Genomic DNA, 13,756 nt, shown 5'->3' on the forward strand with positions numbered 1-13,756 from the left:
GGGTGTGCTCGCATATTCCTATACATTCCAAAGGGGGAATTGCTTTGTGCCCCATTGCCCTGACACTAACTGAGACTGTCAAGTGGCTTCTGAGCCAGAATGGCACGGGGGAGGGGGGCCAATGCAAGAACGAAGGATGAAAGGTGGGTCAAGAGAGGGATCACGAATGGGAGGAGGACCATCATACCGCTACTGTGCGGACAACAATGGGGACGTCACCGAGTGGGAGAGTGCTGGGTACCCCATTAGTCAAACGTTCCAGGGAAGGTACCAACCACCCTATGACCAAAAAAGGGAACACCCATACCTAGTCCTGACCAATACCTCGGGGATCGGAAGACGAACCGGGAACTTATGTTTATCCCAAAATGACACCAGCAGAAGGGGACGTGTCATAGGGTACAGCGATTGCCCACACAACCTCACTATCACAACAGGCGCACGGGTCACTATCCTCTCACGCCTTCTGAATAAAACAGGTGGAGGTTTGTGGGCCCAGTCTTGGGAACCCGACACAATATATGAAATGGCAGCGTATAACGGAACGTATTTTGTGTGCGGGCATAGGGCATATCCCTGGTTACCCAGGCAATGGACAGGGTCCTGTTATTTGGGATATGTGGTCCCCTTTGTCAGACAGGTACGTACCCTGGCAGAGGTGCGTACACCAGGTCAACGAAGACGAGTGATTACCCCGGTAGAAAGACTCTTTGGAGTTGTGATGTTCCCATAAGGGATAGGGCGCACCATGGATGAACTAAGAAATGTAGAGGGGGTTCTGGAACGAATAGCCGAGGCGATGGAGAGCATAACAGCTGAAATGGTAGCCATACGTACCACCGTAATTCAGAACCGAATGGCCCGAGATTACGTTTTGGCGCAGAACGTAGGCACATGCGCATTGATTGGGGCTGAATGTTGCACTTATATATCCGATAATTCGGAGAATTTAACCAACCTAGCCGATCATATAAGGAGAGAACTGAGGAAATTAAACACCCCAGATGTTGCAGTTGGCTGTGTTGGGGGGATGGATGTCTAAGTTGGGACAAAGTATTGTACAGGGGCTGATTTTGATTGTGGGTATATGCCTGGCCTTGTACCTTGCGGTAATGATGATTAAGATATGTATGTCCAAGTTATGTACCACAATACCCATAGCTGCTGGGACTTACATCAACGAAACAACAACCCGACTTCCACCCACAACATATCAGAAGCTGCACCTCCATTTGCAGATTACCACCAGCGCCAGGCTCGCCCAAGGACCCTGGCACAAGACAATGAGGCAGTTCGGATGTAAGATTGGATTGTTCTTATCCGCATGAGATGGGAAAAGATCAACAGGAGGGACTGTTGTGGAAGAATTATCTCTTAGTTTATAATACTCTTGTTTTTGGTACTGTCCCATGTAAACGTTCAAGCAACAAATTGCCTGCTTAAAACAAAAGACACATTTAGACCCCAACGTCCATTGACCCTGAGTCATGGAGATAGGGGAAGTAAAACAATGGGTGGTTGAAAAGGCAAACAGATGTATAACAGAAAGATAGTTCCTTGTTTTTCTGCTGATGCGAGGAAAATAACCCCACTTGTGTGTGCGCATGCTAGTTAACCTTTGACTTACCACAATGTAAAGATAGATTGTCATAGCATTACCATATAGGGTAAGACGTTACAAAAATGTTAGCTAATTGGACAATGGTGTAAGGGGGCGGGACCGCCCCCAAAAGGTATAATTGTAACTTGGAACTTCGCTCAGAGAGAATGTGTGGCGAAGCTGCGGAGTTTCCCCACTTCTCCCAGAGCGCTCTGTACGAATAAACTGTGATGTTTCCCTCACTGTTCTCGGACTCGATGTGGAATTTATTTCCCTTACAACTGAAAGCTCGGCAGAAGCAGTTTCAATGGTAACTTACAAAAGGGAAGCGGATATATACTTGTAAAGGAAACATTCGCAGGGCTGTGGGAAACATGTGGCATTGTCGTTATGTTACTGCACCAGTAATCTGTAACCTGGGCTAATGATCCGGTGTCATAAGTCATAGTGAATATAAATTCAGTTAATTAAATAAATCTGGAATTTAAAGCTAGTATTAATAATGGTGCACCGTATAACTACCGGATTGTCATTAAATCCACTTGGTTTACTACTGGAAGGAAATCTGCCGTCCTTACCTGGTCTGGCCTATATTTGACGCCAGACCCACATAATGTGGTTGACTCTTAGCTGCCCTCTGAAATGGCCCAACGAGACATTCAGTTGTATTCAGGAAGGTGGCTCACCAACACCTTCTCGAGGGCAATTTGGGATGGGCAATAAATGCGGAACTTTCTGGTGACGTACACATCCCGTGAATGAATAAATTAAAGAATAGAAAGAGCAGGTGTGAGTGGGATAAATTGGGTATCTCTGGCAATCGCACGGTGGTCCCAGTGGCCTCGTTGTGTGCCGTATCATTCTCGGATTCCAGGATTCTATGCGGAAGCAGACCCGTTACTTACACCCGGATCACATTAATTTCAAACTTTAGCACGTGCTTTATGCACTAGGGTGAGCGAGTGGTTGTCGACATTACAGCAGTAGTACAGTTCAAAAAGTACTTCATTGGCTGTAAAGCGCTTTGGGACGTCCGGAGGTCTTGAAAGGCGCGATATCATTACAAGTCTTTCTTCAAGATGTTCGACTTAAGATCCCATGGTGCCTGCTTGGGTTCGCCCCCTCTCCTGGTAACAGTGTCATTTAATCTTTATCGTCCCATTGCCACCCCATTTTACCTTGCAGCTGCTCTGCCACAATCTCTCTCTCTATCTGATTCGGACATGACTTTGTTATTTAATGATACACAGATTCATGCTATTCCATCTCCCCACCACCTTCTACTTGTACCTGCACTTCCTTATAACCTGTTAAATCTCTATCTTACTCCTGTTCCGATGAACGGTCATCGCTCTGAAACATTATCTCTATTTTTCTCTCCACAGAAGCTTCCGCCTGCTGAGTGTTTGCAGCATTTTCTGTCTTTATTTCAGCTTTACAGCATACCCAGTATTTTGCTTCTGTTCGCTGTAAAGCTGTCGGCTGCACGTTTAATATTTGCAATTTATCGACTTCCATCGGAAAAATAGTCTTTTAAACTCAGAGAATTTGTTCTACCCCTTTTTTCTTTTGTCCGTGTTCTGTCTCTAGATTTAACATGCTGCCTTAGTTTTCCTATCCCAATCTTTCTGTCTCTCGCTCTATTTATTTATCTCTGTATCTTTATCTTTGTTTTCTTGTCTCTGTCCATCTTTCTCAACCGGTCTATCTTTCATTCTCTCTTACGAATTGTCTCTCTCTTTTGACCTCACTCTGTCCTGCTGCCTTGCCCGTTTAATGGAGTTACGACTTTCAAAACCTAACACAACCGGCTGGAGAATTTTCGGACTTTTTCACTGCAACTGGGGATGTCAAGTAAGTTGATCCACATATTTTCAACGTATGACTCTATGAATCCCTGCTGGAACACGCAAACCGGTCCGTTCCTTACTCTTGTATCATACTGCATTGAACTTGATTGGAAAGTACAGTCATTCCCTCACCTCCATCCGTGTCGCCGTGGTCCCGAGTAAAGTTTGCTCGCTCTCCTATCCGGGTCGTTCACCCTGGTAAGGCCCCAATCTGCACTCCCTGAAGTCTACTGGCGAATGTCTGGTGGGCAACAGGTTTAGCCGCACATCAATAGATCTGACTGGAACACATGGTTCGTTTTCGGCCTCATTCGACTTTGCCAAAATCGTCCATTTCCTTAGCATTAGGTCAGCATTGCAACCGCGCCACCAGCGTACATTGTGCACTGCCAAACTTCTCGGCAAACCTCTCTCCTCTACCCCCTCGACCATCACTGATCACAACAACAACTAGAAGCTCATGGACTGCTTGCTCAGTACCATTGCTGCCGCCAATTTATTTTCCGTTGAAGTTCTCCCATCTTCTGCTGTCCCCTTTAAAGCATATTTGCCGATGACCCGCTCCTGTTATAACTTAAACTTCACGTCCATCGGCAATTAATCTCCTATCTCGTTGAACGTCCTCTCCAAGTTTATCTTGTCCAAGGAACACACCTTTTTCTTCTTAACCCAATTCAGATTGAACTGCTGAGAATCCAAAATCCCCCGTGACTCACTGGCTACTTGACATAGTAACTATTTCCGTCTGTTCAGGTACTGACCCTTTATTGTCAGTCAGTCATCATTAACCCCTCCTCTGGAGCAGGATGTCCTGGCAAACTCCATGTCTTCTTGAAATGTGTTGAATTAAAAGTGTTGTTGCCATTCTGTCCAGAAATCCCATGTTTCAATATATCCAATCATCTTTCTACCGCTGCCATAGCCGTGAAACAAAGACACAAATAATACCCTCTATGATTATGATTATGCGGCATTATCCCTCTTCATCCGGCGTGAATTATCTGCAGCCTGTGAGTGGGCGAACCACACCTCCCTCTCCCAATGAAGGGAAAGGTGGAATTAGCACAGTGGTGGACAAAATACGGTCCAGGGGCCATATCCGGCCCACCAAGTCATTCTATCCCACCCACTGGATGGAAAAGAAATAGAACGCGAGCCGGAGCACGAGCTGTACATTTAACTATCCACTTTCACTTTCCATGGGTCAAAGAAAGACCTGAACTGCAGCCAGTAATACTTCATTCAAATTAATAACCCGCTGAAGTGATTTTCCCTGAACCTATCTAAAAAGGATCCGTTCCTTGATTCTGGGCCCCAATGGAGCACGTCAGTACCCAGAATGCATTGCGTACTGGAATATGCCATATCCATTTTAGTGCAGAGTCATGGCTGCTCATCTCCACAAGTCTTTTCCCGAAGAAAGTGACCGGCAATGCATCTTTCCTCTCCCTGTATCCAGGGTACAACGGCAGGGGAGTTTTCATCTTCCACCAATTCGGCCTGCAGTAGTAATCTTTGCAAAGGGGCACAAGGAGGACTGAGAGGGTCAATGATGCTGTCACAGGATCTAAAGTGTCGACCGTTCTATTTCACATCTTGTTTTCAAAATTTATCTTTGATTCATTTCTCAGCAGTATCCAATACATAAAAACATAGCAACATAGAAAATAGGTGCAGGAGTAGGCCATTCGGCCCTTCGAGACTGCACTACCATTCAAGCTGATCATGGCTGATCATGCAACTTCAGTACCCCACTCCTGCTTTCACTCCATACCCCTTGATCCCTCAGCAATAAGGGCCACATCTAACTCCCTTTTGAATATATCTAACGAACTGGCCTCAACAACTTTCTGTGGTAGAGAATTCCACAGGTTCACAATTCTCTGGGTGAAGAAGTTTCTCCTCATCTTGGTCCTAAATAGCTTACCTCTTACCCTTTGACTGTGACCCCTGGTTCTGGACTTCCCCAACATCGGGAACATTCTTCCTGCATCTAACCTGTCCAATCCCGTCAGAATTTTATATGTTTCTATGAGATCCCCTCTCAATCTTCTAATTTCCAGTGAATATCAGCCCAGTCGATCGAGCCTTTCTTCATATGTCAGTCCTGCAATCCCGGGAATCAGTCTGGGAAGCTTCGCTGCACTCCCTCATTAGCAAGAATGTCCTTCCTCAGATTACGAGACCAAAATTGTACACAATATTCAATATTTAATATTCACTATATGTAAGATAGCAGCTGACTACTATCTGAATTTATGTTCATGCAATGTTTCTGTGTAAGTAATGTTCCTTCTAAATTCTTCCACATGGGGTCCCTTTAAATTTGCTCCGGGGCCGGGCAGTGTGCACCCGCAAATGCGCAGCATCCTTTGCAGCAGCAGCAGCTGGAGAGCGGGCTGTGTGGGACCATGCGATTGTTGCATGGCAGGGCAGCCACATGCCTTAGGGGAACATTGATGTGCGGCGCACAGCAGCTCACCAAAACATGTTCAGTGGCCCTCCATCCCCAATAACTGCTCACTCCTGAGTTAGCAGGACAGATGGAATGAAATGGAAAGAGATTGTGAGGGAGAGGAAGTCACAGCGAGACAAGGGAAGAGAGGAAGTAATGGGAGAACAAGAGAGAGACGAAGAAATGTGATATATTGGAATTGAGTGAGATTGCAATACTGTATTCGTGACAATGAGATAGTGGAGAGGGCGTGATAATAAAATGGGAGAGACTGTGAAAAGGCGAGTGTGAGAGAGGAGGTATGAGTGGGAAGGAGATAGAATGGAAGACTGATTACCAGATTTCAATCAAAAAAACAAGTCACATTAATCGGCTAAGTTTGGAAGTTTGCTTACTTTCTTATGATGCAAATTACAATAATATCTTATGTTATATTTAGATCTTTTAGCTCTTGTTCCCAACGGTAACCACCATCTGTTTTTTAAGAAATGGCTCATTGTCTTATGACTTTGGAATTGGAAAGCCAGATGGTGCCTTGTTTGTTCAGCAAACTCTAACTAATAACTCTAGTTGTGCAATCTAAAAGCATCATTAGGGAGTCGCTACTCTATAAATGAACCAATATTTTCCGTTGATTTTTCATTACTGCAGTTGGAGTGATCGCCTCCAACACCAGTAGGTAACCTCTTCACAGAGAAGATGCATTCTTCATCGCTTTATTGGATCCAGGTCGTATATTATCCCATTCTCGCGGCAATTGGAGTACCTGGTAAGTGACTTTTAGAAGGTAATGTGTCTGCCGCGCCGTTTAACATATTGTGTTGCGATTTACACACTGTGCCTGCTAAATATAGTAGGTAGTTCTTCAAGCCTTTGTCATTCACTCAGTTAGGAATGTCAAAACTTGGCTGATTGGTAAAACAAAATGGTAACGGGAGCCAACTTTTTTACTGTTTAATTTTAACCACAGTTTGCTGCTTTCTACTCACTACATATGTTAAACTTGTCGGCTCTGCCTACTCTCTTTTAACCTTGATGTTCTCTTCTCTCCTTCTCCACTTATTCTTGGTGTCATTGTCCCTGCTGCTCCTTTTATCCTTGATGTTATCTTTCATCCTGCTCCTGTAAACGTTGGTGTGGTCTCTCCTGTTCCTTCCATATTTAGTGCTCTCTACAATCCTGCTCTTTTTATCATTGTTGTTGTCTTCTCTCCTGTCCCTTTACTTCTTGGTGTTTTCTTCTGTCGTGTTTCATTTTATCATTTGTTCTCTTCTCTCCTTGTGCCTATTATTCTCCCCCTCCTACCATTTGTTCTTGGTGCTGCGATTTCTCCTGGTTCATCATATCCTCAGCGTTGGCTTATTTTATGGAGCACCCGAGATTCGAAGTGCCTGTGGAAACTCAACGTGAAATCTCACAGATAAAGAATCTTGTGACGGACGAAGGATCTTTGACCTCTGATATCGTGTCACAATCCAAAGGAGAGGGGAGCACAGGGCGAGGAGAATTATTCAATATCGCATCTACATGAAGCCAGCTGATGCTGCACTCTTAACTCCGTTTAATGATGTGATTATTTTTTTTCCTGTACACACAGTGAACTTGGTGGCGATTGTGATCCTTTCCCGGGGAAACTGCGGCCTCTCCAAATGCATCACTCGCTACCTGGTGGCCATGGCGACAGCGGATCTGATGGTGATTGTCTGTGACGTGATATTACATTGGATCACTGACCTGTATTGGTGGAACACTTTCCTGTACTACACTCCTGTGTGCAGATTCATTCACTTCCTGGCTCCGACTGCCATAGACAGTTCTGTTTGGTTAACGGTCGCTTTTACCTTTGATCGGTTTGTAGCCATTTGTTGTCAGAAGCTGAAAACCAAATATTGCACCGAGAGAACCGCAGCTGTGGTTATAGTGACCTTGAGTGCGCTGTTCTGTTTAAAGAACATTCCCTGGCCTTTCGTGTATATTCCTTATATTACAGCTAATAACATACCGCGGGGTTGCCGTGCAAAAGTACAGTTTTATATTGCACCCACATGGAGAGCTTTTTCTTGGTTTGAACAGCTGTTAACTCCATTGCTTCCCTTCTGTGTGATTTTACTGTTGAACGCTCTCACCGTCAGACTCATTTTAGTTGCCAGTCGCGCCCGAAGGAGCCTCCGGGGTGGCACCAATGGTAAGAAAGACAAGGACCCCGAGATGAGGAACCGCAGAAGGTCCATTGTTTTACTATTTTCTCTATCTGGCAGTTTTATCCTGCTCTGGATGACGACGGTTGTGTATTTCTTCTATTATCGAATTACAAGCGCGTTTAGTCGCAGATCGTTGTTTAGCCCTTTTCAAAATTTTGAACACGCTGGAACAATGCTTCAGCTCCTGAGTTCCTGCACAAACACGGCCATTTACACAGTGACCCAGAGTAAGTTCAGAGAGGAGATGCTCAATGCGCTCAAATATCCCTTTACACTAATTCATAAATCAGTTGAATTATGCAAGTGGCAGGACTGACTTCCACAACATTGCATTTCTACTTCATATCACAATGACCACGGACATTTACCAAAGGGACTGAGCAATAGGAGAACACGGGCATCATGAAAATTCATTTATAGTCTATTATCATCCTTCGGGATAGATAATAATTTATTGGTTACACATAACACTGGTGTTGTGGATCCAGTACTCATTATCAAAATGGCAGAAGTTGTATTTTGATTTTAATCAATGAGAATCAGAATTGGACAGGTTCTATAAGGGCAGCAGATCTGCAACACCAGTTTTAAAATCTAAAGCAGTGCTGGTGAAGTTAATCTTGGCCGCTTTTCAAACCGGGCGACAATGACACTGGATCCCGTTTTACACTTTTCCCGATTTTTTTCACTTACATCAGTGCAGATCATTTTATCTTTACACATATACGATATTTGATATGCCACCATTAAATATTTGGCCCTAGAATACGTTCCATCATTGCCAAAATATAAAATAACACAGAATGTTCTCCATCACACCTTTATTTATCTCCCTCTGCTGGTTTCTCTGCATCACTGTACGCGGTAACTCTACTCCCTATCTCCCTCTGCTGGTGTCACTCTCTGCATCACTGTACTCGGTAACTCTACTCCCTATCTCCCTTCTGCTGGTTTCACTCTCTGCATCACTGTACTCGGTAAATACTCTCTATCTCCCTCTGCTGGTTTCGCTGCATCACTGTGCACGTTAATTCTACTCTCTATCTCCCTCTGCTGGTGTCTCTCTCTGCATCACTGTAATCATTAATTTTACTTTGAATCTCCGACTGCTGGTGTCACTTTGTGTCACTCACTTTACTTATCTGCACCTTAATCTACATTCATCTGCTGTTGTATCACTGTGTAACTCAATGTACTCGGTTACACCTTAATCTGAAGGGACTGAGTGGAACTTATGTAAGTTTGCTGATGATACAATGTTACGTGGGAAAGTAAGCTGTGAGGAGGACGCAAAGAAGCTGCAGAGCGATTGACTGAGTGGGCAGGATCATGGCAGATGGAATAAGATGTGTGGAAATATGAAGTTACTTTGGTAGCAAAAACAAAAAAGCAGAATATTTTTGAATAGTGACACACTAGAAAATGTTTGTATTCAGAGGTTCATGAACGACAGATAGTTAACATGCAAGTACAACAAGCCATTAGGAAATTAAATGGTATGTTAGCATTTGTTACAAATGAATTCCAGTATAACAGGTAAAGAAGTCTTATTACAATCATACAGGGAAATGGTGAGGCCACACCTGGAGTGCTGTGTACAGTTCTAGTCTCATTACTTAAGGAAATATATACTTGCCTTAGTGCAACAAAAGTTCACTCGGCAGGTTTCTGTGGTGAGGCGATGGCCCTGTCTGGAGAGATGGAGTGGATTAGTCCGATCTTTCTGAGAGTTTAAGAGAATCCGTTGCGATCTAATTGAAACATATACAATTCTTAATCTGCTTGACATGGTTAATGCTGAGAAGATATTACCCCTAGCTGGGGAATCTAGAACATGGGGTCACAATCTCAAACTAAAGGGTCGGCCATTTTGGACTGAAATGAGGAGAAATTACTTCACTCAAAGAGTTGTGAATCTTTGGAATTCTCTACCCCAGAGAGCTGTAGATACTCAGCCGTTGAATATATTGATGACAGAGGTCGATATATTTTTGGGAATGACGAAAATTAAAGGATATGGGGATAGTGCAGGAAGGTAGAAGATCAGCCATAGTCTTGTTGAATAGTGGAGCAGGCCCAAATGGACAAGTGCCTTCTCCTGCTGCTATTTCTTATGTTCCATGTTCTTATGTTCTTTTATAATGTGGTCAGTCATATCTCAATCTATCTCACCCTGCTGCTGTCTCTCTATCTTGCTCACTGTAAACAGTGAACCACTGTGGATCTGGCTCTGTTGAGCCTCCATCTTGACACTGGTCCCATGTCAATGCGTGATGCTGAACAGGGAAAAATGTCAATGGGGAACAATCAGGAGTCCTGATGGTGCCCGTGCAGAATGGGGAGAATCTCAAGTCGAAGATGTGGTGATTGCATTTGTTCATAGACCAAGGGTATTGGAGAATGGTTGAGTGAGCCTTCAGGTAGAATCTCGCAGAGTGGTCAATGAAGGCAAGAGGTCATGGTTACAGACCATCATGTTGATCATGTTGACACCATAGGCCTGGGTGCTGCGCTCACGGTGGGAACCAGGCCGAAGTGATATGCATGGAGAGTTGTGGGAGTGGTTGCTACACAGATGGCCGTCGACAAATTGATTGAGGATTTTAGAGAGAAACGCAAGGTTAAATGTGGGAACATTGAAGTTAGTGTTGATGGGAGATGGAACGATGTTTGAGCAAAATAACACTGTATACTAACGACCTAGACAATATCTGACCAATTGGAGATATTGCATTGGTCGCACAATTTCACATGCGACAACCTGCAGCTGATGCACCTTAAACATATTTGTTTTGTGGAGAAACAAACAGGCGCATTGCACAGAATGTCGAGTGTTCTTCACGGGCAACAGGCGAAATGCTCCTGATTTATTTCACGGCGCGCTCAGCGCTCGGCGATCTGACCAATGGTTTGCAATGGCATAGGGCAATCAACATATTCTAAGGCTTATACACGTTTCTTCTCAGGTAGACAGGTGGTGCATCAAAATTGATGAAGGTCCTTATGAATGGGCGCTGGGAAATCGTTATTAGTCCCTCTGGATTGTTGGATGTGTGAGCACAATCTCTCCTTTCATGAGAAGCATCAGAGGCATTGCCACCTCACAAAGAAATCTGCGACTTTTTAACATGAATTTACTGATTAGCCATCACCAAATGTTTCCCTGGCTCGAGCTAATCGAAAACACGATATTTTAAAAGTTTAAACATGCTATAATTGTTACCGTATTATTTTGTGAACATATTGTATTTCACCCCAGTCTCTCTCACTTTACAAATTCGACAAATCAATACATGCTATTTTCAGGTTTGCATCTGCAAGGGTCAAACTGTTAACTGAGCTCGAGAAGAGTGATCAGTTGGAAATGTTCCTGTCCAGCGCTAGATTGATGGACATTCTGAAACTACACTTTATGGTCAAGGGCTTTGCAATTTTGTTTGATGGGCCAAAATATTTCCCCAATGAACTTAGAATCTGCCTCAAATTTGAATTGTTCAGAATTGGTTCTATAGCTGTTTGTTTCCTCTTGTAAAACTCAATTACACAAAAATAAAATACAAATGATGATTTGGGTATGCATTTTTATTTTTGATCGCTGAGGTAGGAAAATTTAATCTAACGAGAGGGTAGTGGCGATGTGGAGCTCTCAACCCTAGAAGGTTAATGCCAGCGCAATTAGAAACATAAAAATTCAGATTGATATCCGTTCTTCTGTAAGAGTGTTTAAGGGATGTGGAACCACAGCGGGTAGATGGGGTTAGCATACAGATGAGACATAGTTGAAGTTAAAGATTCAAAATGCTCGCGATGCTGAATGGCCTACTCTTGTTCCTATCATACTAAAAGGACATAAAAGTGGTACTCCAGCGGCCTGCCAGAAATACAGAGAGCAACAACGGAACTCAAACAGAATATGAAGAGCTGCAAAAAGGAAACACAAAAAGTAATCCTCCGATGAATATTAAGGCAAATAGTACGAGATTTTAAATCTGTATTAAGAGTAACAGATTGGCGAAGGGAGATATGGACCCATTGAGGACAGACACGTACACTCCTCGAATAATCAACAGAGCAATGGCAGAATCAATAAACACATACTTTGCACCTGGTTTTACAGAAGAGCGGCAGTTGGTGAGAGGTGGGAGCAGCGTCGGAGCGGCCTATAAAAGGTGTACTTGTGCAGCTACAGCGGGAGAAAAAGCAAAAAAGAAGTAGAACGGAATCAAAGGGTGACGTCACAGCCAATGGGGTAAGTGATTGGCTGGTGATTGGTGAGTAGCTTTTCTTTTTATTTTTATATCAGTAAGAAAACTGTAACATTGTAATTACCAATTTAAGTGTATCTAAGGGTTAAGGCATGGCAGGAGAGCTCAGTCACGTGATATGCTCCTCCTGTACCATGTGGGAACTCAGGGATACTTCCGGTGTCCCTGACAACTACATGTGTGAGAAGTGTATCCACCTCCATCTCCTGACGGACCGCGTTACGGAATTGGAGCTGAGGGTGGAGTCACTCTGGAGCATCCACGATGCTGAGAATGAGATAAGTGGCACGTGTAGTGAGTTGGTCTTACCGCATGAGAAGGATCCACAGCCAGCTAGGGAATGGAAGACCAGCAGGAAGAGTAGTACAAAGCAGGTAGTGCAGGGGTCCCATCTGGTCATCCCCCTGCAAAACAGAAACACTGCTTTGAGTGCTGTTGAGGGAGATGACTCATCAGGGGAGAGCAGCAGCAGCCAAGTTCATGGCACCGTGGCTGGCTCTGTTGTACAGGAGGGCATAAAAAAGAGTGGGAGAGCGATAGTGATAGGGGATTCAATCATAAGGGGAATAGATAGGCGTTTCTGCGGCCGCAATCAAGACGCCAGGATGGTATATTGCCTCCCTGGTGCAGGGGTCAAGGATGTCTCCGAGCGAGTGCAGGACATTCTAAAAAGGGAGGGAGAACAGCCAGTTGTCGTGGTGCACATTGGTACCAACGACATAGGTGAAAAAAGGGATGAGGTCCTACGAGACGAATTTAAGGAGCTAGGAGCTAAATTAAAAAGTAGGACCTCAAAAGTAGTAATCTCGGGATTGCTACCAGTGCCACGTGCTAGTCAGAGTAGGAATCATAGGATAGCACAGATGAATACGTGGCTTGAGCAGTGGTGCAGCAGGGAGGGATTCAAATTCGTGGGGCATTGGAACAGATTCTGGGGGAAGTGGGACCAGTACAAACTGGACGGTCTGCACTTTGGCAGGACCTGAACCAATGGGAAGTGTTTGCTGGTGCTGTTGGTGAGGAGTTAAACTAATATGGCAGGGGGATGGGAACCAATACAGGGAGACAGAGGGAAACAAAAAGGAGACAAAAACAAAAGACAGAAAAGAGATGAGTAAAAGTGGAGGGCAGAGAAACCAAAGGCAAGAAACAAAAAGGGCCACTGAATATAAAAGGGCTGCAGGAGGGGTCAAAACTAAAAATCATGGTTTAAAAACTCGGATGAAAACACTCTACCTAAATGCACGCAGCATTCGAAATAAAGTAAATGAGTTGATGGCACAAATCATTACAAATGGGTATGATTTGGTGGCCATTACAGAAACATGGTTGCAAGGTGGCCAAGACTGGGAATTAAACATACAGGGGTATCTGACGATTCAAAA

At 44.1% G+C, this 13,756-nt stretch overlaps 1 protein-coding gene across 1 annotated transcript; it reads left to right on the forward strand.

Annotated features, from left to right (window-relative positions):
• Positions 1-748: 748 nt before the first annotated feature.
• Positions 749-8,422, forward strand: LOC139232800 (probable G-protein coupled receptor 139). Its single transcript, XM_070863293.1, has 3 exons — positions 749-886; positions 1,239-1,299; positions 7,503-8,422. The coding sequence occupies exons 1-3, from the start codon at positions 749-751 to the stop codon at positions 8,420-8,422; spliced, it is 1,119 nt and encodes a 372-aa protein (XP_070719394.1).
• The last annotated feature ends 5,334 nt before the right edge of the window (positions 8,423-13,756 follow it).

Source organism: Pristiophorus japonicus, chromosome 20 (assembly GCF_044704955.1).
Source record: "Pristiophorus japonicus isolate sPriJap1 chromosome 20, sPriJap1.hap1, whole genome shotgun sequence".
Lineage (NCBI taxonomy): Eukaryota > Metazoa > Chordata > Chondrichthyes > Pristiophoridae > Pristiophorus > Pristiophorus japonicus.